Source organism: Sphaerodactylus townsendi, linkage group LG05 (assembly GCF_021028975.2).
Source record: "Sphaerodactylus townsendi isolate TG3544 linkage group LG05, MPM_Stown_v2.3, whole genome shotgun sequence".
NCBI classification, from domain to species: domain Eukaryota; kingdom Metazoa; phylum Chordata; class Lepidosauria; order Squamata; family Sphaerodactylidae; genus Sphaerodactylus; species Sphaerodactylus townsendi.
This window is the reverse complement of record NC_059429.1, coordinates 100,920,687-100,947,617: the sequence shown is the minus strand read 5'-3', so window position 1 is coordinate 100,947,617 and position 26,931 is coordinate 100,920,687. Positions and strand designations below refer to the sequence as shown.

The 26,931-nt window shown below is 40.4% G+C and overlaps 1 protein-coding gene across 1 annotated transcript; it reads left to right on the top strand.

The window, feature by feature from the left end:
• Nucleotides 1-26,835, top strand: LOC125433121 (transient receptor potential cation channel subfamily C member 4 associated protein). The gene is made up of 19 exons (XM_048497501.1): nt 1-188; nt 7,420-7,548; nt 9,674-9,790; nt 10,965-11,022; nt 11,631-11,686; nt 13,408-13,536; nt 14,838-15,039; nt 15,296-15,484; nt 16,160-16,302; nt 17,993-18,124; nt 18,570-18,628; nt 19,894-19,995; nt 21,081-21,164; nt 21,561-21,651; nt 21,982-22,122; nt 22,203-22,311; nt 22,859-22,971; nt 23,105-23,311; nt 24,034-26,835. The coding sequence occupies exons 1-19, from the start codon at nt 21-23 to the stop codon at nt 24,169-24,171; spliced, it is 2,367 nt and encodes a 788-aa protein (XP_048353458.1). The 5' UTR covers nt 1-20; the 3' UTR covers nt 24,172-26,835.
• Nucleotides 26,836-26,931: the final 96 nt, after the last annotated feature.

Sequence of the window (26,931 nt, the reverse complement as noted above, 5' to 3'; positions counted from 1 at the left end):
TCCAGTGGCAGGAGGCAGCTATGGCGGCCGCGGTAGGAGGCGAAGGAGCGGGAGCCCCGCCGCTGCCACCAGCGGGCCTCGTGCTTACCCGGCCCGGCCGGCGTGGCGTCCGCGGGGGGGTGGTCAGCATCTTGGCCCAGCTCCGGCAGGGGCAGCTCAGCGGCCGTGGCCTGACGAGGGGGGCGCAGGTACTGTAGGGCTGGGACCGGCTTATGGGGGGAGGCCCACAAGGCTGCGCCGAGGAGAGGGAGCGGGGAGGCTCCAAGAGACAGTCGAGGCTGGGGGAGGCCGGGCCGAGCTGGAGAAAGGGGACAGAGAGACTGAGCCACGTTCCTCTTCCGGCATGGAGGTGAGGTGGGGGTGGCCGGTTCTTCTGCAGAGGTGGCAGCCGCCTCTTCCTCTGCCGACCGCCGCTCGGTGTTCCCTGCGCTAATCTATGACTCATTCCGCACGGCATGTTTATAACGAGTTGCAGTCGTTATAAACCAACTTATTTTCCCTTTTGATAAATGGGAAACGAATTCATTTATAACCGATTGCAACTCGTTATAAATATGCTGTGCGGAATGAGCCGAGGAGGAGGAGGAACCTTCGTTTCCCCCATCTACGGACCCGTTACGGAAATTAGGGCCAGACCAGCAGAATCCCCGGGAAGGCTGGTCCCACTCATCTTCCGGTTTCCTGGGCTCTCGGTGTTGCTGCTGAGGCCTGCTTTGTTGTCACTCTGCAACTTTTGCCACATTCGCTGCAATCACCGCAGTTGAGCAGCACCTGGCTCGCTAGAAACATTGATGACTTCGAAAGCAACTAATTCCGGACGTGTCGCCGCAAAACATGACAGGTGTCTGGCGGCACCTTAAAAGGCTAACCAGATTTGTTTCTGTAGAAGTTTTTGTGAGTCAGACCTTACTTCCTTAGGTGTATGACGTGTGCACCCATTAGGAAGATATATTTACAGTCCAAGCAGTATGCGGTGAAATTTTGTAGAAGACTCTTGTGGAGCCTTTTTCTTTAAGAATGAAGTTGCAGGTGCTCAGAGGAGTTGAAAACTGGTGGTCCTACCTGTTGATAGTCAGTATAAAGTTTCATTTCAATGGGTTTTGTTGGAAGTGTGACATAAGGTGTGCATATCTTAGCACATCCTAGATGTAGCCCATTATGGCAATGTAGTCCCTGCCTGATATTTGGCAGGTTGCAAAGGATAAGGTTGCCTTAATCACTAAGCTAATGTATATGAAGTGCTTTGACTGCTAGTGTATTGACTACATCATTACTACATATGGTGCTTGAAATGTAGTGTAACACTTAAGGCCATAATCCAGCAAATAGTTGAGCACACTTCAGCTCACAGATTTTGTTACTTTAATAACTTTCTGTAAAAGCTCCTTTTGAGGAACTCTGGTTTGTTGCAGTTCTTAAAGTGTAGCAGAGAGGGGAAGGCAACACTATTTCTGCCAGACTTCCCACCTGGTTTCTCATACAAGCTTTCACATATGTGTTCTTTTCTCATTTGAATTTCCTGCTTGATCAGTGAAGCCCAGAACTCCTCTTGGGTGGGTGGTATAAGAAATCAATCAAATAAATAAATAAATAAATGTATAGAGTTAGAATGGGAAACTCTATGCTGCTGGAGTCCTTTTTTGCTATTCATGGGACCTTGTTAAATCCTAAAAAGTTCAAGAAGATTGTGGGAACTGCAAAAGAGGCCTCTAGTAGCCTAGATTTCACCATGATACTTCGGAGAAATAAAACCAATCAAGGTTTATTTAAGTTGACGGTTCTTGTCACAGCTATGTTGCAGCATCCTGAAAAGCAGGGAGACCCTGGAGCATTGATTCTTCTCAGTCGCAATCACAGTAGTTCTTTTTTATTTTTAGGATGGGAAAAAAGAGCCTGTAAAATATCTTCTGATTTAGACTGCATAAAATGCTTCTGAGGAAAAGGATTTCCATACTCAAAGAGGATACTATTAAAAAGTTAGAGGACTTTTCCAGTTCTTCCCATAAACACTGTTGGTCATTTGTTTTAATGGAAAATTTGGGGAAACTGTGAGAAAAACCTCTTATGCTTTAGCTATATTCATTTTCAAGAATATTTTTGTTTAAATTTAAATAATTTTGGCATAAGATGTGCTGATCTGGATGTCAGTTGTAACACAGGAATACCAAAAGAAAAGCTTAATATCACTGCCCAGGCTATTTATGGATCATTTTTATTCATTTTGACCTAGTTTCCATGATGGATGTGGACAAGATCCTGGGATCTATGGAGGACACTACTTGTACTCTGGATCCTTGCCCATCCTGGCTGTTAAATTCATGTAAGGACCACATCAACAAACTCTTAATATCCATTATATATCAGTCACCAGCTCAGGGCCCCTTCTCTCAGCCACTCAAAGAGGAAATCTGCTACTTAAACTGTCATCCCTACTCCTTCTTGATAACTTATCTACTCTGGACCCTTTTCAGTCTGGCATTGTGGGATGGAGACAGCTCTGCTAGCTTTAGTTGATGGCATCCATCTGACTATAGGCAAGGGTCAAGCCACTCTTTTGCTCTTATTGGATTTACCTGCAGCCTTTGATATAGTCGAACACATCATCTTGTTGAGGGATCTGGAGGCAGAAGTAAGTATCGGGATTCGCATTGAACTAATTCAGATAGTTCCTCATGGATTGGGATCAGAGGATTGCTGTTGGAAACCAGTTGTCCTCAGTGTGGGACCTATCTTGTAGCCTAGCCCATAAAATGCCCCCTTACCTTGATATGGCTGATCTGGCCATCTGGATCTACACTACAGTAACATCAAGACTACTGTGATGCACTGTACATTGGTCTCCCCTCACTGGTCCAGAATGCTGCAGCTCAGTTATTAGAAGAACTAGATGGAGTATGCTACATTATTCCCATTCTGCTGACACTCCATTTGTTATTGAGCTAAGTTTAAGATATTGGCCTTGACCCTTCTTATTTAAGGGACTTCCTCATTCCCTATGCTTCAGCATGACAACTTTGCTTATGTCAGCAAGGGCTTCTGTGGGTGCAAACCTGCAACTGGGCAAACACAACAACTGCCTGTACCCAAGCTGTCATAAGGTGGAAACCACAACCAGGACAGCTTGGGTACAGGCAGTTGTTGTGTTTGCCCAGTTGCAGGTTTGCACCCACAGAAGCCCTTGCTGACATAAGCAAAGTTGTCATGCTGAAGCATAGGGAATGAGGAAGTCCCTTAAATAAGAAGGGTCAAGGCCTGCTAAAGGAGGTCAGGAAAGCTCCCACTCTCCTGGCTGCCTGCACACTATGCAAAACTGAATGATTCAGAAGGGCTTTTCTGTGGAGGTAATAGTGTCCCTTTAAGAAGGGCAGACTATAAATAACATACATTAATAAATAAATATTTAAATGTTTGCATTTTGGTAAACTGTTTTTAATGATATTTTGTTAGAGTGTTGACTGTTTTCAGTGTTACATAGTTTAGCTTGATAACCAAACATGCTGGTAATCTTTCCTATAAGTTTCTGTTCAAATAATACTTTCATTTGTTTCCTACAAAATGTGTTTTCTACCTTCAGTTTTCTCCCTGCCTTTCAGATGATGAGAATTGAAGATATGTATGCTATGGCAGTATAGGGTGCTACAATTTGCATCTCTTTCTCAAGTGTGGGGTACATGTGCAATTTTTTCCTATAGAACACAAAACTGTTGATACAGTATGACATCTCAGGCAGTCAAATGGACAGCACTTCTTCAAATGGAAAACTGCTCCCTTAATGTGTTTGGTGATGTCATCTTTTATACATTATTCCATGCTGTTCTTATGAGTGGAAAATACTAGTTCAACATTCGCTGTAATATGCCTCCTTGTGCATACTTGGAATGCAGAGGTGAGGTGGAAGGTGATTATAGGTCTGTGGTGGCGAACCTTTGGCACTCCAGATGTTATGGACTACAATTCCCATCAGCCCCTGCCAGCATGGCCAATTGGTAGTCCATAACATCTGGAGTGCCAAAGGTTCGCCATCACTGTTATAGGTAAATATTAAGGGACATCAGAAGGTTTGCAACAGGTGAAAGGCAGTGAAAGCCCTTCATAGTCTACGCATGAAGATTAGGTATTGTCTTTGGATTTAAGAACTATATATGTTTGCAGCATGTCCACATTGCCATTAAAAGCATTACACTCATTCTAAAAGAAAATATTTCATAGGAAATTTTTTCTGTGCTTCCCAAGATTTCCAGTTTTTTTCCATTGAAAATAGGAGGGGGGAGCAGTTTTCCCTACATTTTCCCTACATAGGATCATTTTCTAAACCTTCACATTTCTATGCTGTTGAAAGAATATAGTTAAATGGGACGTTGTGTGGTTTCTGGGCTGTATGGCTGTGTTCGTAGCATTTTTTCCAGATGTTCGCCTGCATCTGTGGCTGGCATCTTCAGAGGATCCTACTAGATGCTACTAGAACATGGCCATACAGCCTGGAAATCACTGGAAACCAGTGATTCCGGCCATGAAAGCCTTCAACAATAGAGTTAAATCTTTCTTCATTGTTAAATTGTATAGCTTTTCTCTGCTTTGTTGGTCTGTAGCATTTGGTGTCTTTTACAATACACCATATTGTTGGAATAGATACAAGGTGAAACATTTTGGAAAACTGCATCTTAAAATCTGGATATCGCTACATTTATACATTTATTTTAAAACTTCTGTGTTTTCCAAGTTGACTGCCTACAGACTGTAAAAACTACCATAACATTATCAGTGAAAAAACAAGCCATAAAAGCAGCATAAGTCAACATTCAGCAGCCTAAACCATATTCATAAAACAGTCTTTGGCCTACAAGCCAACTGTAAAAACAGCTAAAAATTTTTTGAAATCCTTTAGTTAAAAGCTGTGTATGGAGAAATGTGTTGGCCTGGCACTTCAGGGACAGTAAACTGTGTGCCAGGTTGAGCCTCAAGAGGAAGAGAGACATCATCACTACTGGAAAAAGTCCTTCCTCCTCTTGCCACGCAGCTCAGCGAGCAAGGCTTGGATGGAGGGAAAGGCTTTTTGGTAGGCACCTACTGAATTTCTAGCTGTTTCAGTTAGAAGGCTGAGTTGTGCGTTAGAGATATAACCTCCAAACATATGTAGATTTAGGGAATAACTTTCTGTAGAGTAAAAGTTTAATTGTCTTGTTATAAGCCTCAGAATGTCTAAAGGAATCGCAGCGGCCCTTTGCTGCAAGGTTTTGCAAGCTTTTCAGTGCTGAATAGATTTTCAGTGCACTGTTTCGCCAGCTCAGAATACAGAAACCTCTTTGTATTTGGATTTTCACATGCATGACAACAGCAGTTTTTAAATCTCGCCTGCTACCAAAGAAACCCCTTACCTATTCTTGTAGTACAATGCCTATCGTTAGATCAGGCATGTTCTCTAAACATAGGAGACACAAAAAAGGAAAGAAACCTTACTAAGTTTTTAATTCTTTGAGATCCTTGCAGTATACAAACACTGCTTGGGGGCTCAGAGAGATTTGCTATACCACAACATAATATCCCTGTTAGCCGGTATTTGCATTTGTTCTAAAAAGTGGTATATATATTTTAGTTAATATGATCTTATCTTTCCTCTTCATCTGTTCCTACAATGCAGTTTTACTGTAGGTGACTTTCTGTTCTTTGTGAGGAAAATGCTTTGCTACATGTTCTGTTAGTGGTTAATGCACTAATGAAGACAGACAAAATACACAGGCATCATTCTGTAGGACCAATTTGCCAACAGCTTTCTCAAATGATACTATTGCATATTTATTTTATTTTTTATTTATTTCTTAAATTTATATACCGCCCGATCTCCGAAGGGCTCCGGGCGGTGAACAACATTATTTGAACATCAACAGGAGCGGTCATACAAATATAAATACATAAGCTCCATCCCATAAAATAGCTTAAAACTCATAAAAACAGCGAATAACCATAATACATAATAACAACAAGAGGCGTCCAACCCCAATTTAAAACCTTCCCCCATGGGGGGGGGGCGATGGGGCCCCTCAGTATGATGGGACCCTGATGTAACTGTCCCAGGCACAGAGCAGTGAGGGGGCATATGAATCCATTATTACAGCCTGAGTGGTATTTGTGGTTGTAAAGTTCCAATTGGTTGGGAAGGGAGAGAAGAAAATTGTAAAGATGATTTATAAGTAATTGAGAATTGATCATTTAAATGAAAGAATGGAGGTCAGCACATCAGTGATTCTGTAACAAAAAGGAGACTTTACAGTTAGTTCTGTTGGTTTGGCCTGTAAGGTGAATTGTCCTTTTTAGAACTTCACTATCTAAGATTGCATTTATATACTGTGAAAGAAACATAGAAACATTTTTGATTCATATATGTTGTACTCCAGTCATAAACAATTGTACTTCAAGTCACAGATATTATGCAAATTCCTGTGAAATTTCTGTTTACCACTGACAGTATCCTAATCACCACACACACTATCAAGATGCCCCTTACAAAAAACTTTTACCTAGCATGTAATATAATTTGGAACATTGGCATAACTCTTTGTTACGACTCATCATAGCTATATACTGAGATTACAGTCCTTAGGTAAATCTTTTCCCTCTTTTTTAAACACATTCGATAAAAGAACAGCAACAAGAAATATTTGTCTTCAGGAGGTGTATTATGAGTAAGGGAGCTCCAGTACTTAAGCATAGCCTACTCTAGGTCTAAAAATATTCCAGTTAAAATATTTTAAAGTAATTCCAAGAGCTGGGTCTATTTCAGTGGGCAAAATACACCAGTGGATGGTAAACTGTGGGTTTAAGCTTTTCAAGCAAGAATTGACAAACCGAATTGTGTAGGCATCCTTAAGAATAAATCACAGGGTATTTCCACAGTGTGCCTCCAGTATGGAATAGTAAATCTATTAGTGAAAGTAGACTTGCCAGGCTGAGTAGGTGTTTTCATCCTGGAAACAAAAATTAGTTCTCGTGCTTTTTAAAATATATATATATTTCTAAAATTTTGTAGATTGTTTCAATATGCTTTTGTGTAAATGAAAGGCTTCTGTACATCCCTTTTGAACAAAATAGACTGGAAATAGTGTTTGCTAATTGGATACAAACATCTCTGTATATGTAATTTTAAGGGACAATTTCGCCTGGTTTTAAATCTCTTAATCTCCAGAAATGGGGGTATCTAAATAAAATATACACAAAATGGATTCAGAATTCCAGCTTGAATTTCTTCTGTCTAGTGAGTACTTCTGATAGTTTTTTATATTTAAAAGCTGTATAATCTATTTTTGCTTGATTACTGTAGTAGTGAATACATAATATCCAATGGGTTCACAGTACAGAAGCACAATGACTAATTTTAAGTGCATGATCCCTCAGAAAAGTTAACTGCCTCTTCCTCTCCTGTAGATTGCAGAAACTTTGTTAAAGGAAAGAGACAAACAAGCAAAGTGGAATGGAATTCCTTTACTCTTAAAGAAGCTGTATGAGAATAGCCATCCCAATAGTGACTTTTCCCAGTGCCAAAGTATCTTGAAGGTAATGTTTCTGAACAGCAAGCCAACTTTTGAAATGGGAGGGTGCTGGATCCAGCTTTGCTCATGTAAAACTATACGGCATTCCACAAAGTTCGTGCACTTTATTGATCCTTGTTATGGTCGCCGCAGCATAAATAATAAATCATAGCATTCTTGCTGGAAATAACTCTTGTCAGATTGCTTGGTTTCTTCTCTATTTTTCAGGGCATGTGTGTCAATTGTTGCGTGGTCCTACCCATTATCATAACACATCATTAACAGTGGCTTTTGACACTGAGTCCACTTAATCACTTTTGCAGATAAACACTTGCATTCAGAGTAATATGGAAGTGGCAGACTCACGCAGAATCAACCCTTTAATAGAAGAGGACCTGTAATTTTGTGTGAGATTTCTACTCCCACAATACTCTTCTCTTACAAGTAGAACCATAACATGAGTAGGATCAAATAGTTTTGATAACTGTCTTAAACTACATGAAGGGCTGAGAAGTAAGAGGCTCTTTTTGTGGCCTTGCAGCTTGGCACCATGGCTCAGTGGTAGAGAATCTGCTTGACATGCATAAGGTCCCGAGCTGATCCCTATCGTATCCAGTTAAAAAGAGATAAGATAGTAGGTTATGTTGAAACCTCTGTTGGAAGGCAAACAGCCCAATACACATTGAGGGGGTTGAAATAGCATCTGGGAGCAATTCAAGGCCACACCAGCCTGTTTGCCCCGCCTCCGCCAGTGTAAGGGGCACTCATACCAGTGGAGAGAGCAAAGGTATCAGCATCTGGCCATCCCACAGCTCCTCAGCAACCAAACCCGGAAGTGGGTACCACGTGGAACTTTGCTGGCATCGAAGCAGATGCCGGGGTGAGGAGTGGGCTGGGGCATTCCTGGGAATGGAGCCAACTTTAGTGGCTTCCCCCTGAGCTGTTGAGATTGGAGTGCCTCAGAAACATGGGGCCAATGCCACCCCTGGCACCGGAGCCCTGTGGGATTGGGCTGCTTGGCTTTGACCCAGCATAAGGCAGCTTAATGTGTTTATTTATGATATGTCTGTGCTGCCTGTTCAGAATCCTTCCTGAGGCAACTTAAGTTAAAATCACATCACAATATGTGTTCATGAATCCCACCTTTCAAGAAAGATGCTGACATGTGCAGTCAATGCAGCGTTCCACATTCTAGAGCAGAGTCTATGTATTGGAATAGATAGATAGATAAACCTTTATTAGGCATAGAATCCATATAACAGCCAACATTGTCCAAACAAGTATCCCATACATGAGAACCATCACAGGTAATCATTTCAAAGTTTCTATAAGGAACCTAACTACAAAAGTTAAAATCTCGGAGGCAGAATTGTTTAGTAGAAATGTAATCTTCCCCACAGCAGAGTATTCATTAAAGATTACAGGACAAAGAGCAAAAGGTCTGGTCCTAGATCCCTCGTATTTGGGGCAGTCAAGCAGTATATGTTCCATAGTTTGTATTGCTATGTTAATTTGCAACTAAAACAACAAATGGATCTTGTGGTTCCTTGAAAGCTAAATGTAATGTGGTGCTAGCTTTTTTGAGCAACTTTGTCAGGTGAAGTGGTATAAGTTTCACATAGAAAGTCAGAGAGAAGGGATTATTGTGATCTTCTCACAGCTACACGGAAATTATTGCTTCCTACTTTTTAGTCACAGACATCCTAATCCTAAGCCTGCAGGTTGCAACAGTATCAGATAAAAATGGAATACCGGCACAATGTAACAAATGTGTAGCTAGATTCCTGCTTAGAAAGGCTTTTCAAAAACCACCTGCATGTTCAGAAGCATGGAAATTCTGGATTCATAGTAGAAAGAAAAAAGCTAAGACTGAGACCCCACAGCTCCATAGCAGCCCAAACTGAAAGTGGTCGCCACGTGGAGTTTCACTGGCATTGAAGCAGATGCCGGGATGGACTGGGGTGTTCCTGAGGATGGACCTTTCGCTAATGCAGATATTAAATGTATATTTATAATAAGAAATTGATTATTTCATGCTGTAAATTGGTGCTTTACATTTTTCATATGTATCATTCTCAGTGATTTCTGCACCTAGCGTCAATAATAGTGTATGTCAGAATGTATACACTATTTTTTTTATTTCTCATCAGGAAATTTCCCCCCTCCTTTCCATGGAAGCCATGGCATTTGTTACAGAAGAGAGAAAAGTTACTCAAGAATCTACTTTTCCAAATACATACACATTTGACTTGTTTGGAGGAGTTGATGTAAGTGTTTCATAGATTTTGTTTTACTTTTAAATGCGATAATATGTTCTTGGACATGGTAGGGAAGACATGATTAGTTGAAAGAAGGAATTCCTTGTTCAAAACACACTAGTAAATCCATATTTGGAATACCGAATCAAGTTTTAGTCACCTGTGAAAAATGAATTTAGATGAACATATTCAAAGAGGTTCTCCATTCCTTTATTCATTTTGTCTTTATGAATAGAGGCAGAGAGCTTGGCCTATTATCCTGGGAAAAGACATCTGAGAGTACATGGTTGCCCTGTACCCAATTGAGTAGGTCAGGGAGGGAGAGAAATCAAGGCAGGTGGAAGAGTATTGAATCATATGGATTTGCATTTCTTAAATTCCTAAGGACCAGTGAATGGAGTGTAGTCTTCCCGTATTTCAGGAGTGGCTTTCCATAGTCCTGTCTCCTCCCATCTTCAGCTATGACAGAGGTAGTGAGTCCTGCAAGGCACAGGAATGTGCAAGGGCTCTTTTCAAGGTCAGGGGGTGCCTAGTAGCTTGGTTCCACTCAGGAGGCTTATGTAGATGTTGCAGTCTATTTTGCATTGTGGAATGTTTATCTGCATGATATTGTTTCTTCCTACAATAGTGTGCTTTTTCTCTCCAATTCCCACCTCAATATTTGCATCCTAAAGATAGACAGGGAGGAGAGGAGGGATTGTACAAGGGAGGAATTAATTTAGTAGAAGTGTATTTTCATTATTGTGTGTCAGCTTGCCCTAGGTAATGCATATTGGGTGTTTTGCTGTGTATTTTTTTTTGGCAGTCTTTATATCTTAAATTAATAAAATGGGAGGGGAAAAACTTCAGCTCCAACATCGAAGTCGGTAGCTTGTATGTTGAAAGTAGCCTTACTGTCCCTTCAGTGAAATTTTAATCTCTAAATATCTGTTAGTGGGACTAATGTTGGGAATAGAAGATATTCAGAGCACTCATATAAAAGTCAAAACACTGTTGACATATTGTTGTTGTTGTTGACATATTGACTAATGCCTTGTAGAAAAGTATTGTAAAAGAAAAGGCAGACAGGTACTTTGTTTGGTGCAGCAATATTTTTAAACTGTATGCTTAAAAATATCAAGAAATCAAATGACACAATTGTACCATTATTTGATTTAATCAGATGTATTCCTAATATTCACAGCTGTTAGTAGAAATACTTATGAGACCAACACTTATTACACAGAAGAAGAAACCGAAAAGTAAGTAAATAAGCTATGTCTTTTCAAAGTCTTTCACAGTTCTGAAGTCTTTTATCTTGAGCTGGAGTTGGTGATATAGATGTAGGTGACATTTCATACTGTACATGTCCTTGAGCATACAGTATGTGAAAATTTAGCAGTAACTTTTTTGATGTTCATACTGTTCTAGAGGGTAAAATATAAACTGAAGGCAATGTTTTCCTGCAGGCATTGGAAAACAAATGGAAAGAAGTTGGTTTCTAATTTTTTTATTGGAGGGTTAATCTAATATTTCTTCATTTTCTTTCTGTGTTTGGAGCTAATTTCAGACAGAGCTAATATCACAGCAGGGGTACACCGAATAAATAAGCAATTAAACACAATAAGCAATTAAAATACAAATGGCTTGAACAGTATTGGTTATATTTACCGTTTAGCCTGGATTCTGTTTGCCATAATAACTGACATAATTTATGTGATGCTTGCTCAGTATCAAGATATGGTTACACCATTAACTTCAAGCTGTTGAGATTTAACAGCAGTGATGGTTGAATGTTCTACGTTAAACAGAATTGTGAATTCAGACATGTTGATAATTAAAAAGTGCTAACTGGTGTTTTCTTTTTCAGTAAGTGATGACCTTATCAAGGATTGCTTAAGCATATTGTACAACACTTGTATATGTGTAAGTAATATTCCATGTTCTAGCAAATATTTTCATTTTACTATGGATCTAAATTCATTTTGCATGAGACTAAAATAACAAGTTGGGTGTTTAATATTCCTGGTGGTAAAACTTCTACATTTTGCATATTGTGGTGAGTCACCAAATCTCGCTGCTTGTTTACATTTTGTCTAAATAACCTTTTATGAGCATTTTCTTACTAGTCATTGCTGAAATATTTAAGTATTTAGTATGGCAATAATTTACTCTGGGCATTGGATATATTTATTCCCTGGTCAGTTGTGCGGCATGAAAAACAAAAACTGAGGAATTGCCTTGGACTAAATGTTTCACTTGGTTAAAGCAGTAGCGTTTGAAAAAGTTGTGCATGGTTTTTGCATATTGTATGTGCTTAGAACTGCTTTTTTCAAGTTAGACTTAATGCTGAGACAGTTCTGAGCTGATGTGCACAATACTGCACACAAATTAAAACCTAAACAGTAAATCTGATATTTTCTGCCTGTCACAGAATTATATGTACTGACAAGATTATTGCTTGGTCTGTACTGCTGTTGCATGAATCTTTTTTTCTATTCTGTAAATGTCTGAATATAGTATTCTGACCAGATGAGATTTTAAAAAATCTATTTGCTTTTACCACACCACTACATTTATTATAATTTGACTATACTTGCCACATGACAGCAGTCCAGCTCTACTTCCTGGGAATTTTGATGATTGCTCACCTTTCACCAAAGAGAGATTTTGCAGGGGGAGAAGAGCTACCAGCCAGCTCCTTTTCCCGATCCCATAGTTTTATCTATGCTTATTTCTTTACTTGGTGGTTCCTGGAAGTTAGCTGTAAGCAAAGGGCAAAGCTTTGATAAACCATGAGTGGAGAAAGGTGGCCCACATGTATATAAAGATAAATGGGGGAGCCAGTGGAATGCTTAACAGGCAGAGTTGTGGTGCTATCATATGATGGACATAATGTATAGGCTAGCTCTTATTTTATGACTGTCATATGGCTGTTGCCTGAAAGACTGTTTACAAAGCTTCTGAATTTAAATTCCCATAATTTAACTATACTTGAATTTGAAGGGATGCATTGGCAAGTATTAGGCAGGTCTTACCAGTCTTTCACACACTCCCTGTTGCTGCAGGCAAGGGCAATTTCAATCACTGCATTAAATTAATAGTAAATTGTTTGGTTACTCATCAGCAGAGTAAGGGGCTTGACCTACTCTGGATTCTCCATGTATACAGATAAACAGTTAATTATCCAAATGTCTAAAGGCTGAAAATGTTCCAGAAGGGAAAGAACCATCTAGAATATTTGAATGTCAGTAAAAGGAAGAGGAGGAGGAGGAGAAATCAACCTATTGAAGCCCCTGGAAGGGAGGGATTGTGTGGGGTGGGCTTGTATTCTGAGATTCATCCTAGCAGGTGATGAGCTAAAATTTCCAGAAATGTTTAAGTTTATAGAAAGAACCCTGGTGGTTTTCTGGGCTTTGTGGTGGGTTGACATGCGGGAGGAAATCGAATTATATGCAATACTTAATCTCAGGAACCATATGGAGATATATCACAGGCCATTGTGAAAAAAATAGAGCCCTGAGTATCTTGTGCAGCTCTTAGAACATGGCCAGTAAGTCATTAAACATTCATAACTAATTCATAAGTTAACTTGTCTTGCAGTATCAGCTTTTTTATATGTACATGCCCTCCTTTCCTCTTTGCAGACTGAAGGAGTCACTAAGCGATTGGCAGAAAGAAATGATTTTGTTCTCTTCTTGTTTACATTGATGACAAACAAAAAGACATTCCTGCAAACAGCCACCCTTATTGAAGATATCCTGGGTGTAAAAAAGGTGGGTTAGTACTACTAGGCTTCTTATAATGTTGGAAAGTCTTTGAATGGCTACTGGAAGCTAGAACAGCATTCTAATAATTAATTATGAGATTAACTTAAGTAAAAACGCATATTTCATTTTTAAGTTCTTGTGTAGTTCATCTTTTCTGCAGCTTGGGAAGATAATAGTGAAACTGTAGGACTGAAAGGTGCCTTCTAATTGGGAATTGGCAAGTCTCCTGGGTTCATCTTGTAATCACTGCGACTAGCCTTCCCCTTTCTTCCTGCTCTGACAACTTGCACATGAACAACATTCAGTCTAGGGTGAGGAAGGAACAGGAGGGAGGCTTACACTTGGCTGGTTGGTTTGCTGCCACCATTCAAGTACAGCAGCAGGTAAGGGCGTAGAGGTGGATTCTTCTCTGACTTGAATTTAGCATCAAAACCCAAAGATGATTTCTGGGCTGTTTCACTTGTGTTGGAGGGAGCTGAAGCTGGAATTTCCTACTACTTTGCAAGAGACATTGACGTTACTGAAATCTGTGTACTCGTCACTTTCTTATTTAATTAGATTTGTATGTTGCTCCTCCCCTCGTGGGCTCAGAACAACGTCTAACCATTGCAAATCAATAAATAAGATTGGCCAATTTAAAATATACTAAAAACAATACAAAACAAATGCAGATGGTGAAACTTAGCTCCGTTCCAAAGGCAGAAACTTTCCAACTGGAATGTGCGAGGATCAAATAATTTAATATAGAGGTGATATAACGTGGAATGTGGGAGGTCAGATGATAAGCTGTAGCTGCCTCAACAGTATGGCTCTGTCTTATAGGCCCTGCAGAACTGTAATAAGTCCTACAAGGCCTGGTTCTTAATAGACAGAGCGTTCCACTAGGTTGAGGCCAGGGACCTCCAGCAGATTTCCATCCGCTGAAACTGTAGGGCATATACAGGCTCATAGGTCCACTACTGTACTTTCTTCTAATTCAGCCTTTTGCAATGAACTAGGATCCTGTTTGTCCCAGCGCTCATTGGTTTATTATTGAGATTATAGTGTATGCTACATGCAAAAATTCAAAAGGTGTCATGATGCAGAAAAGCAATCCAGCCCTAAAATAATAACTCAGTCTGACCCAAGAACGATCTTTCTGGACTCATATTCATTTTTATCTTGACCCTGAAATGAAACTTTCTCATGAAAATGGGTTCACTTAGCACTCAGGTTACATCTCAAGTTATTCTGTGTTTCTGATCAGAATTATTTGTTCATTATCAGTCAGCATACTAATTTGTATCTCTTCTTCTTTTTTTTTTAAGGAGATGATTCAGTTAGAGGATATTCCAAATCTCTCCAGCCTCGTATCTAGTTTTGATCAACAGCAGCTTGCTAATTTCTGCAGGATCCTTGCAGTTACAATTTCAGAGCTTGACACAGGAAGTGATGACAAACACACACTACTGGCAAAAAATGCCCAGCAGAAAAAGAATTTGGGTCCTTCTCGAGCAGAAATGAATCAAGGTACAGCATTCTATTTGTGAAGTGAATCATTCCAAGCCAGGGCTCTCAAAAACTTGATAGGTTGGGATGAGAACAGTCTAGTAGCCAGGCTTAATGATGTTCGGAGAGCACTGTGTGGTGGGGCTTTGGTGAACTGAGGGCAGAACTGGCAGTTGAAATCCACGCTGAGTTTCCCGTCCCACTTGCTTTACAGTGATCTACCAATGTTTAAATGTAGCATTTTAAAGTAGTTGTCTTGTTTTGATTCCTTTCACAGCTACACTTCTTGATATACCAGGCTTCATTGAGCGATTATGTAAACTAGCAACAAGGAAAGTGTCAGAAACAACGGGAAATTCAAGCTTTCTTCAGGAGCTAGAGGAATGGTACACTTGGCTAGACAACGCACTTGTGCTTGATGCACTAATGCGTGTGGCAGACGAAGAGACGGAGCAGAGCAGCACAGGTACCTGTTCTGAGTCTGATAGTTAGCATTGACACCTGACCTGAAGGTTCTTGTTATGTGGTCTGCAGTCAGTTTTAACTTTATGTTTTAATGAAATTATATAAAACATGGTGAAGACAAAATCTCTGTAAATTATTACAGTATGTTCTGGAAACTCAATACTTCAACTTCTTCACTACACCTACTTATCTCCTCTTCACACCATGTATATAGGTGTACCTGTATACATGCAGTGTTCTTTGTACCACGAGATGACCCTGTCCATCTTTCTTGGGGTCTGGTGCTCATTTCTGTACCACCCATAAGTGGCCATGAGTCCCTGTAAGTGTAGCACACCATTTAAGAGGAATAGCTCTAGCTCTTGCATTGCTTGATAGAGGTTTGTGCCCACCAACGTCTTACTATACTTACAGTGTTTACTTTTTCAGGTGGGCAGAATGTTACATTAATCCAGGGGGGCCTTCCTGTGCATTATTTGCATTTTAGTGCTAAAATGGAAGCATAATCAGCAGTCCCTGGAAAAGCTGGGACAGCATTACTCAGGGGACTGTATTTTGACTGGGGTGGAGTGAGCCATTCCTTCTATCATATGCAGATTAACCATATTTTGTGTATTTGATAATTGATTATTGAGCCCTCTGTGAAAACCTCTAAGCTCCTATTTATCTCTATTAGAATCTTCAGATGAGAGTGGATTTGCAAATACCTCAACCAGGAATCAACTTCCACAGTCCATGAAGATTATGCACGAGATTATGTACAAGTTGGAAGTGTTGTATGTTCTCTGTGTGCTTTTAATGGGCAGGCAGAGGAATCAGGTGAGGATCTTTACGCTTTGGGTTCAGTGTATTGAAATAGCAGCAGTTCTCCAAATTGGTTAAAGACTGTTTAAAGTCCTGTGACCTTTTAAAAAAAATGCAAACTGTTTTTTAAAAATCTATAGCCATTGCTAATCCTGTCTTGCTATACTGCCAAAATAGTAAACCACATCCAGTTTTTATCTGTCTTTTATCAGTTTTTATCTTAAGATGTGCCTATTGATTTATGTACCTTATTGAATTGTTGTTTGGAAAGCTTTCAGTTCTTGATGTATGGCATTAAATTAGACTATCACTTTAATGCCACGTACTTTACAAGTGGAAAACCAAGTGGAGTAGGCAGTACCACTTTAAACTACCACCCCATCCCACTAAATTACTGAATTTCTCTCTCAATAATGCAATCTTCTGGTGATCTGGTATTCTGCTGGTTGCTCAAGTGAGTAATAGTCTCTAGACACATCTGTATGGGAACAGCTGTGTGTGCACAGCTGCTGTGTGAGTGCTGCATTGAGATGATGAGTGAAACAGATACCTACTGTATAACTGCTACGCTTTTTCAGGCCCCAGCTCTCCAGTAACTCGGTAATGTGGAGAGGGCCAGAGAAAAAGAGAGAAACAACCAAGCCAAACATACCACTGAAATGAACCTGTTTGTTGGTTGTTTTTATCAAGCTAACTATATGGCTCCTTCAAGCAATAATCCCTTCATGTTGCCAGGTGATACCCTGAGTGCGTGCATTGTCCTCATTGAGGACTAGAAGACTGAATGCTCCCAAAAGCCTCAGTTTTAAAAATAAAAGTATGGAAGGAAGAAACAAAAACAAAGCTTGTAGCGAGGTGAAATTTTAGTTTATAGGTCTAGAGGTGGAGTGCCGTGACAACTGCTACCTTCCAGCAGTAAGTATATTGTTCTTTGCTGAATCCCAGACCGACCAGTTGGGATTTTTAGGAGTTCTGGTTACCGTAGGATTTTTAGGAGTTCCAGAGTCTATTGCCAAGCCTACCTTGTTAGATGATGCCAAAACGATCTGGATGTTGCTGTGCCTCCTAATAGAAGTTACTGTCCAGCTAGCTTGTTAGCCAGGAACACTCAAGTCATATTGTATGCCTTCCTGTATAGGTGTGAAAGGCTGTCTTAGAATTGGCAGAGCTGCACAGGGCAGTGTTGTATTGAAACACTCAAATTTGATGCAGCATTAAATACAAATATGTAGAAAATATTGCCCTGAATGTTGATTGCAATCTCCCACTCCAGCCCAGATAAACAGAAGGTCGCTCGCATCATTCCTGTTCGTATCCTGCAGGTTGAAGAAGAAAAATTCCTAAGATGTTGTCTAATAATAAGTATCTTTTCTCAAGTAATTCAGTTGATGAAATTCTGATGAAATTTGATAACCTGATTTTAACAGGGACATTGTTAACTTGCCATTGACTAAGCCAGTGGTGGTGAACCTATGGCACTCCAGATGTTCATGAACTACAATTCCCAATTGGCCATGCTGGCAGGGGCTGATGAGAATTGTAGTCCATGAACATCTGGAGTGCCATAGGTTCACCACCACGGGACTAAGCACTACTAATTTATCTGCACAAAAATTGTCTTGAGAAATTCAGATGCCTCTAAGTGTGCAAGAAGACTTTACTCAGCAGAGAGGGGATACACTGACTCTATATTTTGTTTGTCTAGGTTCACAAAATGATTGCAGAATATAAATTGATCCCTGGCCTTAATAATTTGTTTGACAAATTGATCTGGCGGAAGCATTCGGCATCAGCCTTTGTTCTACATGGGCATAGTCAAAACTGCGACTGTAGCCCGGTGAGTGCTCTTACGTTTATTGCTTTAGTACAGTGGTTCCCAACCTTTTTTCACTAACATACTCCTTCGCAACTCATTTCACTAAAGATGTACCCCATTTTAGCAAGCCCATTACATAATCTTTTTTCACGTACCGCAAAATGCCTGGGCATATACCGCTGGGGATATGCATACCCCAGGTTGGGAACCACGGCCTTAGTATATAGGGCATGCAGTTTTGAACTGAGCAGAAGGCCACTGAATCTGTGACCAGGTGTGGACCCTGTTCAGGTGTTTTGAAATGCCAGCGAATTGTTCTGGCTGCTGCTAGCAATCTCATTCTCCCTACACGCTATAGTTGTCTTTTACAAGTCTGCATGCTGGCCTGATTCCCCCCTCCTTCTGTACAGCTGCTAATGCCCTCTAGTATCACTTCTAAAAGAAATAATGAACCTTTGTTTTGTAGGATATTACTTTGAAGATTCAGTTTCTGCGGCTACTTCAGAGTTTTAGTGATCATCATGAGTGAGTATAGAAAATGATTGACGTAAATGTTATGGTGTTGCTTTAGGTGGGTCAGGCAACATAAGTACTCCTTTAAAAGCATAGGCAAGAGAGACATCAGTTGCCTTTAGTTAGTCATAAATATGACTCTGTCAAAGGGTGTGTAGAAAGATCAGCAGGTACCCATGACCTTACACAGCAGTGCCCATCCCCTACACTGTGTGCAGAGTACAACTGCAGCTTGGCACCATTCCATTCATGCGGGGATCATCAGATGTAGGAGCACTGCATCTTGGCACAAGCAGTATTGCTAAGCATTTGATTCAGTCAGATCACATTGTATAAATGCTTCCTAAATGAACCATGAATGAGTTCAATAAATGTTGAGGATTTTGTTTAATGTTAGATCAGTCAAAATGTCCTTTTATACAGCTGCTTCCCCTTCTCCTCCCTGTGTGTGTTGTAGCTTAAGTCACCCTTCTTCCCTGTGTGTGATCGGCTCTATTTCTTTTGTCCCCTCAGAGTCTCTCTCTGTCTTTTTCATTAATAGTCTTAGCTCTATACTTTAGACAAGTGAGTATTCCTATTTGAATACAATGAGCTGTGGCTTTTTAAAAAACCACTTCTGGGAAACAGTATGCCAGTTAACATTTCCTATCTTCTACAACGTGCAAGTTATGGCTTTGATAACCTGTTCGACTCAGTTCCTTATTAACTTTCTGCTGTTTGCCTGAAACTGAAAACAGCTTGTGTAGAGTCTTGTATGCATTCCAGTAGAGACCTGCAAATTGCATACACAGTGGAATAAGCTCCTGTTACATCATTAAAGAACAAATTTAAATGCCTTGCTAGAGAGCATCTTCAGCAGTGGCCCACCCATGACCACACTTTTCTTCCCTTTTGAGTACTAAGCATTCAGAGCACGCAGCAACCAACTTTGCAGACTCTACATGTTTGAAAATAGGATATTGAGGGGAAGCTGTGGGGATCGGGAGGGGAGGTGGTGGTGTCCAGGGGAAGCACCTCTGGGTTGTCGTCACCCTTGCTGCTAATGTCTGCTGCCAGCATGTTTTCTTGCAGATTCTGCTCATTCCATTATTGCTTTAACCATACCTCCATAATTACTATTAAACATTTTGTGTTTTTCTGCAGGCTGTGACTGCCTATATCCTATTTGTTCCTTTTAACGTGCATTGGAGGAGGACACATAACTGTTGAGATGCATGCTTTATGCATTAAAGAAAAAATTAATGTGCTCAGGTTGTCTGTTTTGTCTTTTGTTCTAGGAACAAGTATCTGCTTTTAAACAGCCAGGAGCTTAATGAGCTGAGTGCAATCTCCCTCAAAGCCAATATCCCTGAAGTGGATGCTGTTATCAACACAGACAGGTAAAGAAAAGAACATGTTTTTCTGAGTAATGGAGCTGGGAGGTTCTTCAAGGGTCATCTAGTCCATCCCCCTGCATAATGCAGATAAGCCTCTGCCACTCAGATGGAGGAGTGGGGAATCAAACCTGGTTCTCCGAATTAGAATCCACATGTTCTTAACCACTGCACCATGCTGGAGCTTGCCTGATGCTTTGTTTTCCTTGGCCCTGAGATGTGGGGCACAAATTCCTTTTAAGGCATCTGGGCTGCCAGCTTCATTCTGTTTGTAGAAACAACAGATTGAGCTTGTGGTCACCTACTGACAAATAAACTAATGCTGCACCTGATAGCATTGAAGGATGGCAAATATATAGAGATGAGAGAACCTTGGATTCCTAGTTCTGAGCATTCAAGGGACTGGCTGTTTGTCATTTGTCTGGTGAAGCCTCTACTTTTAGATTAGGGCTTCTTGTTGGTTGGATAAGCCAAGTAGGGTGATCTATCCACAGGGCCTGTGCTGTTCTGCTTCCTCTTCTCCTTTGTGCTACACTGAATTTCTCTTGTCAAGCAAGAACTGCTCACTTTCATACTCTTTAATTGCACCTTTTTTTGTAATATAGTGCCTTGTGAGACACGTAGAGCATACAAGTGTTTCTGTATTGACCCCACAGAATGTTTTATTGTACCAACTTCTGTGGCCAAGAATGCTCGTTCTCAGGTTGTACACTCCCATTGCACTTGATTGAGAATTGCAAGCATGTCTGTATGGGGAGAGTTCATAGGTTCAAAGATATTTACAAATACAGTGGGAAAAGGGGGTGGGTTTACCACCCAAAATCTCCTCCCATTAAAGCAGCTTTTAAATTTGCAGTAGAAAAATATATAACAGGAGAGTTATAGCACCTGTCAAATACTAACATGATTGCTGGGAGGGTTTTGGTCAAAAGCCTCATAAAATACAGCAACGTACTCCTTTTGCTTGATCATTACTCTGTAGAACCAAGTAATGAATCTACAATAAATTTGTCTGGAGAATTTACATTGCAGCCAGTTGGCTTACTCCCTATTTTTGTGGCTTACTCCCTATACTTTGCTCCCTATTTTAGAAGTTTAGTCTGTGATGGGAAAAGAGGGCTGCTCACCAGACTGCTGCAGGTGATGAAGAAGGAGCCAGCCGAATCCTCATTCAGGTGAGTTGTATTGTTGTTACATGAAGCGCAGGATGCTGTTTTAGGAGAACTTGGTCTTTAGAGCTCAGTTTCACTACCTGCTATTAGACAACTTCATTCATTCATTTATATCTGAAATAGAGAAGAATGTGAAGACAAATAGAAGCAAAACCTCTTCACTCCACAGTGTTTCTCTCCTTCCCTTGAAGTGGAGTTGTCTCCATAAGCAACCTAGATTTTGAAGACCAGAATCCAGCAATTCTCCACATGCAGCCAGAGGTTTATAAAAGGTGTAGATCTTGTCAGTTCTGACTTAGCAAATGCATAATGGATTGCTCAGGTTTTGTTTTGTTTTTATTTTGGAAGTATCCAGAAATTCTTTGCTTATCTAGCTTTTCATTCTATTCTGTGTTGCAGGTTCTGGCAAGCAAGGGCAGTTGAGAGTTTCTTACGAGGTGCTACTTCCTATGCAGATCAGATGTTCCTGTTAAAAAGAGGGCTTCTTGAGGTAGTGCTTGTTTTTAGCACAAGTTTATGTGAAAACAGCTTTATGTCTAATTTTATGTCCAGAAACTGCTTGTAAGCTGAACTCTTAATATTAGTTGGTCACCACTGCAATAAGGGATGAACAATTTTAGGTTTGCTTAAACTTTTGAAAGTCCCTTTACTGTGCCTTCCCAGCTCTCATTCCATGCTTGTAGAATGTTGGATTTAATCCTCTGTCAAATTATAGCACTCCTTTAAACTAGATCACTTCTGTCCTGTTTTTAAAAAAAAAACCCTGAAAGTTAGCTATCAAAACCTGATTTGAATTTATGTTATTTTTTCCCCTTGCCAGCATATTCTTTATTGCATAGTGGACAGCGAGTGCAAATCGCGAGATGTCCTTCAGAGTTACTTTGACCTTTTGGGCGAACTAATGAAATTCAACATTGATGCTTTCAAGAGATTTAACAAGTACATCAATACAGATGAAAAGGTAACATTAAATTAAAAAATGGAATCTCGGCCTATACATTGGACAGAGACTGATCTCTCCGTCTCTTCTTTCTGCTTAAGTTTCAGATATTTTTGCATCAGATCAACAGTTCGTTAGTTGATTCTAACATGCTGGTTCGTTGTATTACTTTGTCTCTGGACCGGTTCGAAAGCCAGTCGGATATTAAAGGTAATAGGTTGCTAACTTATTTGGAGCTGGCGGTTTAAAGGTTACGGTTTAAAACGTGCCTAAGGCTTATTCAGTCAGCCCAGCAGCTTACGATGGGTGCTGAAAATCATTCCGAAATCGCTGGCCATATTGATCCCTTGTAAGTGGTGAGGAGGTTGATGTTGTTGATGTTCAAATGCTGGCTGCAGTGGTATGTTTGAATATAGGGAGGGAGCCAACATACCCAGCTGTTTCAAAGGAATTTCAAGCAGCCATCATGTGCCCAATGCTTATATGAACTGGCCATAAGAAATGAGCAGAATTGCTGATTCTTGATTCCTTAGTTGAGCACTAGTTATTGCTGCTAAATGAGTTGCTGTCAGAAAGGTTTTCACTGAAGTTCATAAACTACACCTTAGCTTTCAGTTACCAGTTTTTCTCTGTCCCGTCTGTATAATAACTACATTGTTGATGGAAGCAACTTAGCAGCGACGACTTTTTAATGTGATGGTGTGGCTTTACTGTCCCAACTTTTTACAGTCTAACCACTAGTTTGTTTTCTCTGCAGTTGCAGAAGTCTTGTCTGAGTGCCGCCTGCTCTCATACATGTCACAGATAAACATGAGAATGTCCTTCCTTTTTCGGCTCATTAATATTATTCATGTACAGACTCTCACGCAGGTAAAAAACTGAGATAGCATGGAGATGTGGATCCCTATTGTGACTGATGTTTCCTGTGGGGCTCAAGCTCCATAAATTGGGGCTTTGGGATGCCTCGTTCCCATGATCTTTATGTTTATTTTCTTTACTTTAGGAAAATGTTAGTTGTTTGAATACAAGTTTAGTTATTTTAATGCTGGCCCGAAGGAAAGACAAGCTCCCCTTCTATCTGCGTAAGCTGCAGGAGATGGAGTACATGGAGAAGTACCCCGGCTTCATCCTAAATAACTTCCACAGTCTTCTGCGTTTCTGGCAACAGCATTACCTCAACAAGGACAAAGACAGCACCTGCTTAGAAAACGTATGCCAGCAATTCCATCTCTTTTATTTTGTATTCATTGAGCATAATTTTAATCCTGTTTTTTCTCTTCAATGGGGCCCCAAAGTGCTTTGCAAAAATTACAAATACCATTTGAATAAATTTAATCAAACAAAATAATAAATTAAAGAAACTAATTCAAAAAGTGAAAGGTGCACAAAATGCTGTCAGTTGGGCTGGTATCCGCACTTGGTTAATCGGTCAGACCATAGGATGCGAACTTTGCCTTGTGCCCCTGTGCTTGGCAAATGGGTGAGGATAGAAGAAGAGGAGGAGTTTGGATTTATATCCCCCCTTTCTCTCCTGTAAGGAGACTCAAAGGGGCTTACAATCTCCTTTCCCTTCTCCCCCTCACAACAAACACCCTGTGAGGTGGGTGGGGCTGAGAGAGCTCAGAAGAACTATGGCTAGCCCAAGGTCACCCAGCTAGCCCAAGGTCACCCAGCTGGCATGTGTTGGAGTGCACAGGCTAATCTGAAATCCCCAGACAAGCCTCCACAGCTCAAATGGCAGAGCGAGGAATCAAACCCAGATTAGAATGCACCTGCTCTTAACCACTACACCACTGCTGCTCCTGGATAGGACTGGATTTCTCTTCTGAACCCTTGGTGGTATGTTGAAGTACTAGTACTAAATACAACTAAGTTTGGTGGCATTTGCTGTTTGGCTGTAGCTAAATAGCTAAATCTTTTTCTCCTTTACAGAGTTCATGTATTAGTTTTTCCTACTGGAAGGAGACTGTGTCTATACTGCTGGGTCCAGATCAGACATCACCTTGTGCCATAGTTAGCTACATTGACAAGGCATACATGGACATCGACAGAGATTTCACCGAGGAGTGAGCCTCCGACTTCCAACGAACTGTTCTTCAGAGGGAATCTTGCAGGCAATGGATTTTCAGGGATAGACTGTGTGTACTGTGTGCTCCAGTTTGGGACTGTGGAATGTTACCACACTTTTCTTCTTCCCACCTCCTCCCAGCTCTCTTCAAAGAACAAGACTCTGCAAACTTCCCGGGCAACATATTCAGGGATGTTCGTGATCTGTAAAGAATTGCCTGCGAAAAGCCCAACCTTTCCTGCTCAGTATGGCTAGAATCAGTTGGATTTGCTAGAATGGGATTCTTGAGACATGCAGTTATTAGCTGTGGCACTTCCTTCCAGTTTTATCAGAATTAGATTTTAAGCACAGACAACTTTTCGGGCCATCTGTACTCAAACAGGCCGGTGTTATGGGCACAAGGAATGCACACCAGACACACAAAGCCACCGTTGAAGGGTATTTTAGGCTTTCTTTTGTATTAAGACTTAGAACTGACTATTTGGGGGGCTTTATTTTGTTTTAATTCTTGGAGGTAATAGCTCTTTGCAAAACTGTTTTGGAATTGTTCCCTCATAATCTGTGCCCAGACCTCCTATTTTGTTGCGTTGTGGTATTGCATTCAGAAGTATCTCTGTTCCTGCTCTCCGTTCTGTGGAAATCTCTTGTCTCCAGCTGATTTTTACAGTGTTGTGTAGAACAGACATACATTGTGCTGATGGAATTAGTCTGAAACCTAGATTGTCTGGGAGCTAATTTAAAATTTACTGATTCTCCCCTCAAACCCCCCCCCCCCTTTAATTATTGCAGCCTGACCATTTGTCAATAACCAGTGTGAGCCGAACGTTGCCATCTGCCATCCTGCTTTGGCTGAATATACAATTCATCTTGAACAGGAGTCGTGCTAACCTGCAATTCTGGGAACGAAGGCTTAGGCTACAATTGCAAATTAACTCCTTTAATTCTATTGTATGTGTTTTTATTCCTGAAATATAATAGCTAACAGAAGTTGTCCACTCTTCATCTCTTGGTATTGGTATCAGATGCTGCCACTGCTATTGGATTAACCTTGAGCTTCAGATGAATCCTGAACTTGCTGTTGTAACTGCCAGTATTAAAGCAGGCTACTTGAAATATGAATAATGTTTGGAGTTTGTTTAAGAAAAACCTCTCCAGAGTGACCTTGTTGTTGCAATACTGTGCTAAAGCACTTTAAAGGGTTTTCGAAAGCATTGCAAACCCTTTTCTTTCCCACAGTTTTAATTATTCCAGTTGCCCCTTGATGTGTAAATTGACACTTCTGAAATAATTTTCCTTTACAGAGGAAAGGGTCCATGTATCAGGCACTGTGACACAATGATCTCTGAAGGAAAAATAAATGCAGAGGAATTGGCCTCAGCTACACAAATGGTTCTGTGATGTCCACAGGCAATCATTGTGGGGAAAGGATAATTTAACCTACTTATTTCCTCTCCCATCATCTTTGTCCTGTCCTGTTTGCTGCACCTTATTTTCAGGCCAGAGTAATGGGGAGAGCATCTGTGTGTCGTTGGGTTTGACACCAATATTAATTATCGAAATATTTTCTGTTGAAAAACAAAACTGAAGCCTCCCACTTCTGAAATCAAAAGAAGAGTATAATTTTCACACAAAGTCTGATCTTGATTTGAAGGCTCCAAATTTGTTGGGCATCTGTTAGCGTAACAGAGCGATACTCGCAGTGCTTTATGCTTGTCATCCTTTGCAGTTCACCTTCAAATGCAGCATTAAATGAACCCTTGGTGCAAACAGTGTACCTGTAGTCTTTAAAGGAAGAAATATAGGAAATATATGTTTAAACATCTCTTTGAGGAACTTAGTTCCATTGTTTTGGCTTCACACAACCTTCACATGCCTGTGACAGATGCCACTCTCAAACGAGTCCTTAAGTTGGGAGAGGCTTTGACGCGTGTAACCTCCTCTGGATTTGAAGTCTTTCTTTTCTGGGTTAACTGTGTAATAGCTGAACACATCAAGATAAACTCTTAAATAAGTACGGATATCTTTTTCAGCAGTTGCCAGTATCATATCCATATTTCACTGCCACAAATAAGAATCACTAAAACCTAATATTTATCTTGTTTTCCCCTTAATGGTCAGGCTGCTTTTTTATCCTTACTGTTTGGCTTACATGAGGCTGATCTTTCTAGTGAAAACTCCTTCGCTACTTCTGGGGGCAGGTCGGTGGTTTCAGCCTCTCATGCTCTGTACAAGTTTTGGGTTTATTGGTATCTGCTGTTTCAAGGACATGAGTTGGGAATATTTGACTCAGGCCATACCATTTGCCTTCTAGTTCTCACAAGGAGCTTCTGGATCTAAAAATTCTTCTGTCACTGCTACTCCTGTGGAACCTTCTCTGCACATGTTTAGAGACTGCAATGAAAAATCGGATTAAATGCAAATGACTGTTGTGAAGAGTGATACCCATAAGTAAACATGTGGCTGGAAAACTAAAGAGGCCCCGATGACTAAGCTGACTTTGGTTTGGTTATGGCTTAAAGGAATGGCAGAAGTGGTCAGCAAACGTTCCTGGAAATTTTAAATATGTTAAATGGACTGATGTTCATGCTGCTCAGATTAATGCTGATTTACTAACAGCACATAAACATGTTAAATGGTAACTATTAAAGAATTTTATTTTAAAAAAATATGCTTGGAAAAATGTCATTCTTTTGGTCACCAAACTGTAGCGACTGAGTTGTTGCCTCTCGTATTGGAGAGCTACACACACTCATTTTCCATCT

Excerpts from the sequence above, each read along its gene's own strand:
- LOC125433121 (XM_048497501.1), top strand. The coding sequence starts at position 21 with ATGGCGGCCGCGGTAGGAGGCGAAGGAGCGGGAGCCCCGCCGCTGCCA. Across the intron at positions 13,537-14,837 it reads ATATCCTGGGTGTAAAAAAG|GAGATGATTCAGTTAGAGGA; the intron begins GTGGGTTAGTAC and ends TTTTTTTTTAAG. Across the intron at positions 21,652-21,981 it reads TAAAAAGAGGGCTTCTTGAG|CATATTCTTTATTGCATAGT; the intron begins GTAGTGCTTGTT and ends TCCCCTTGCCAG.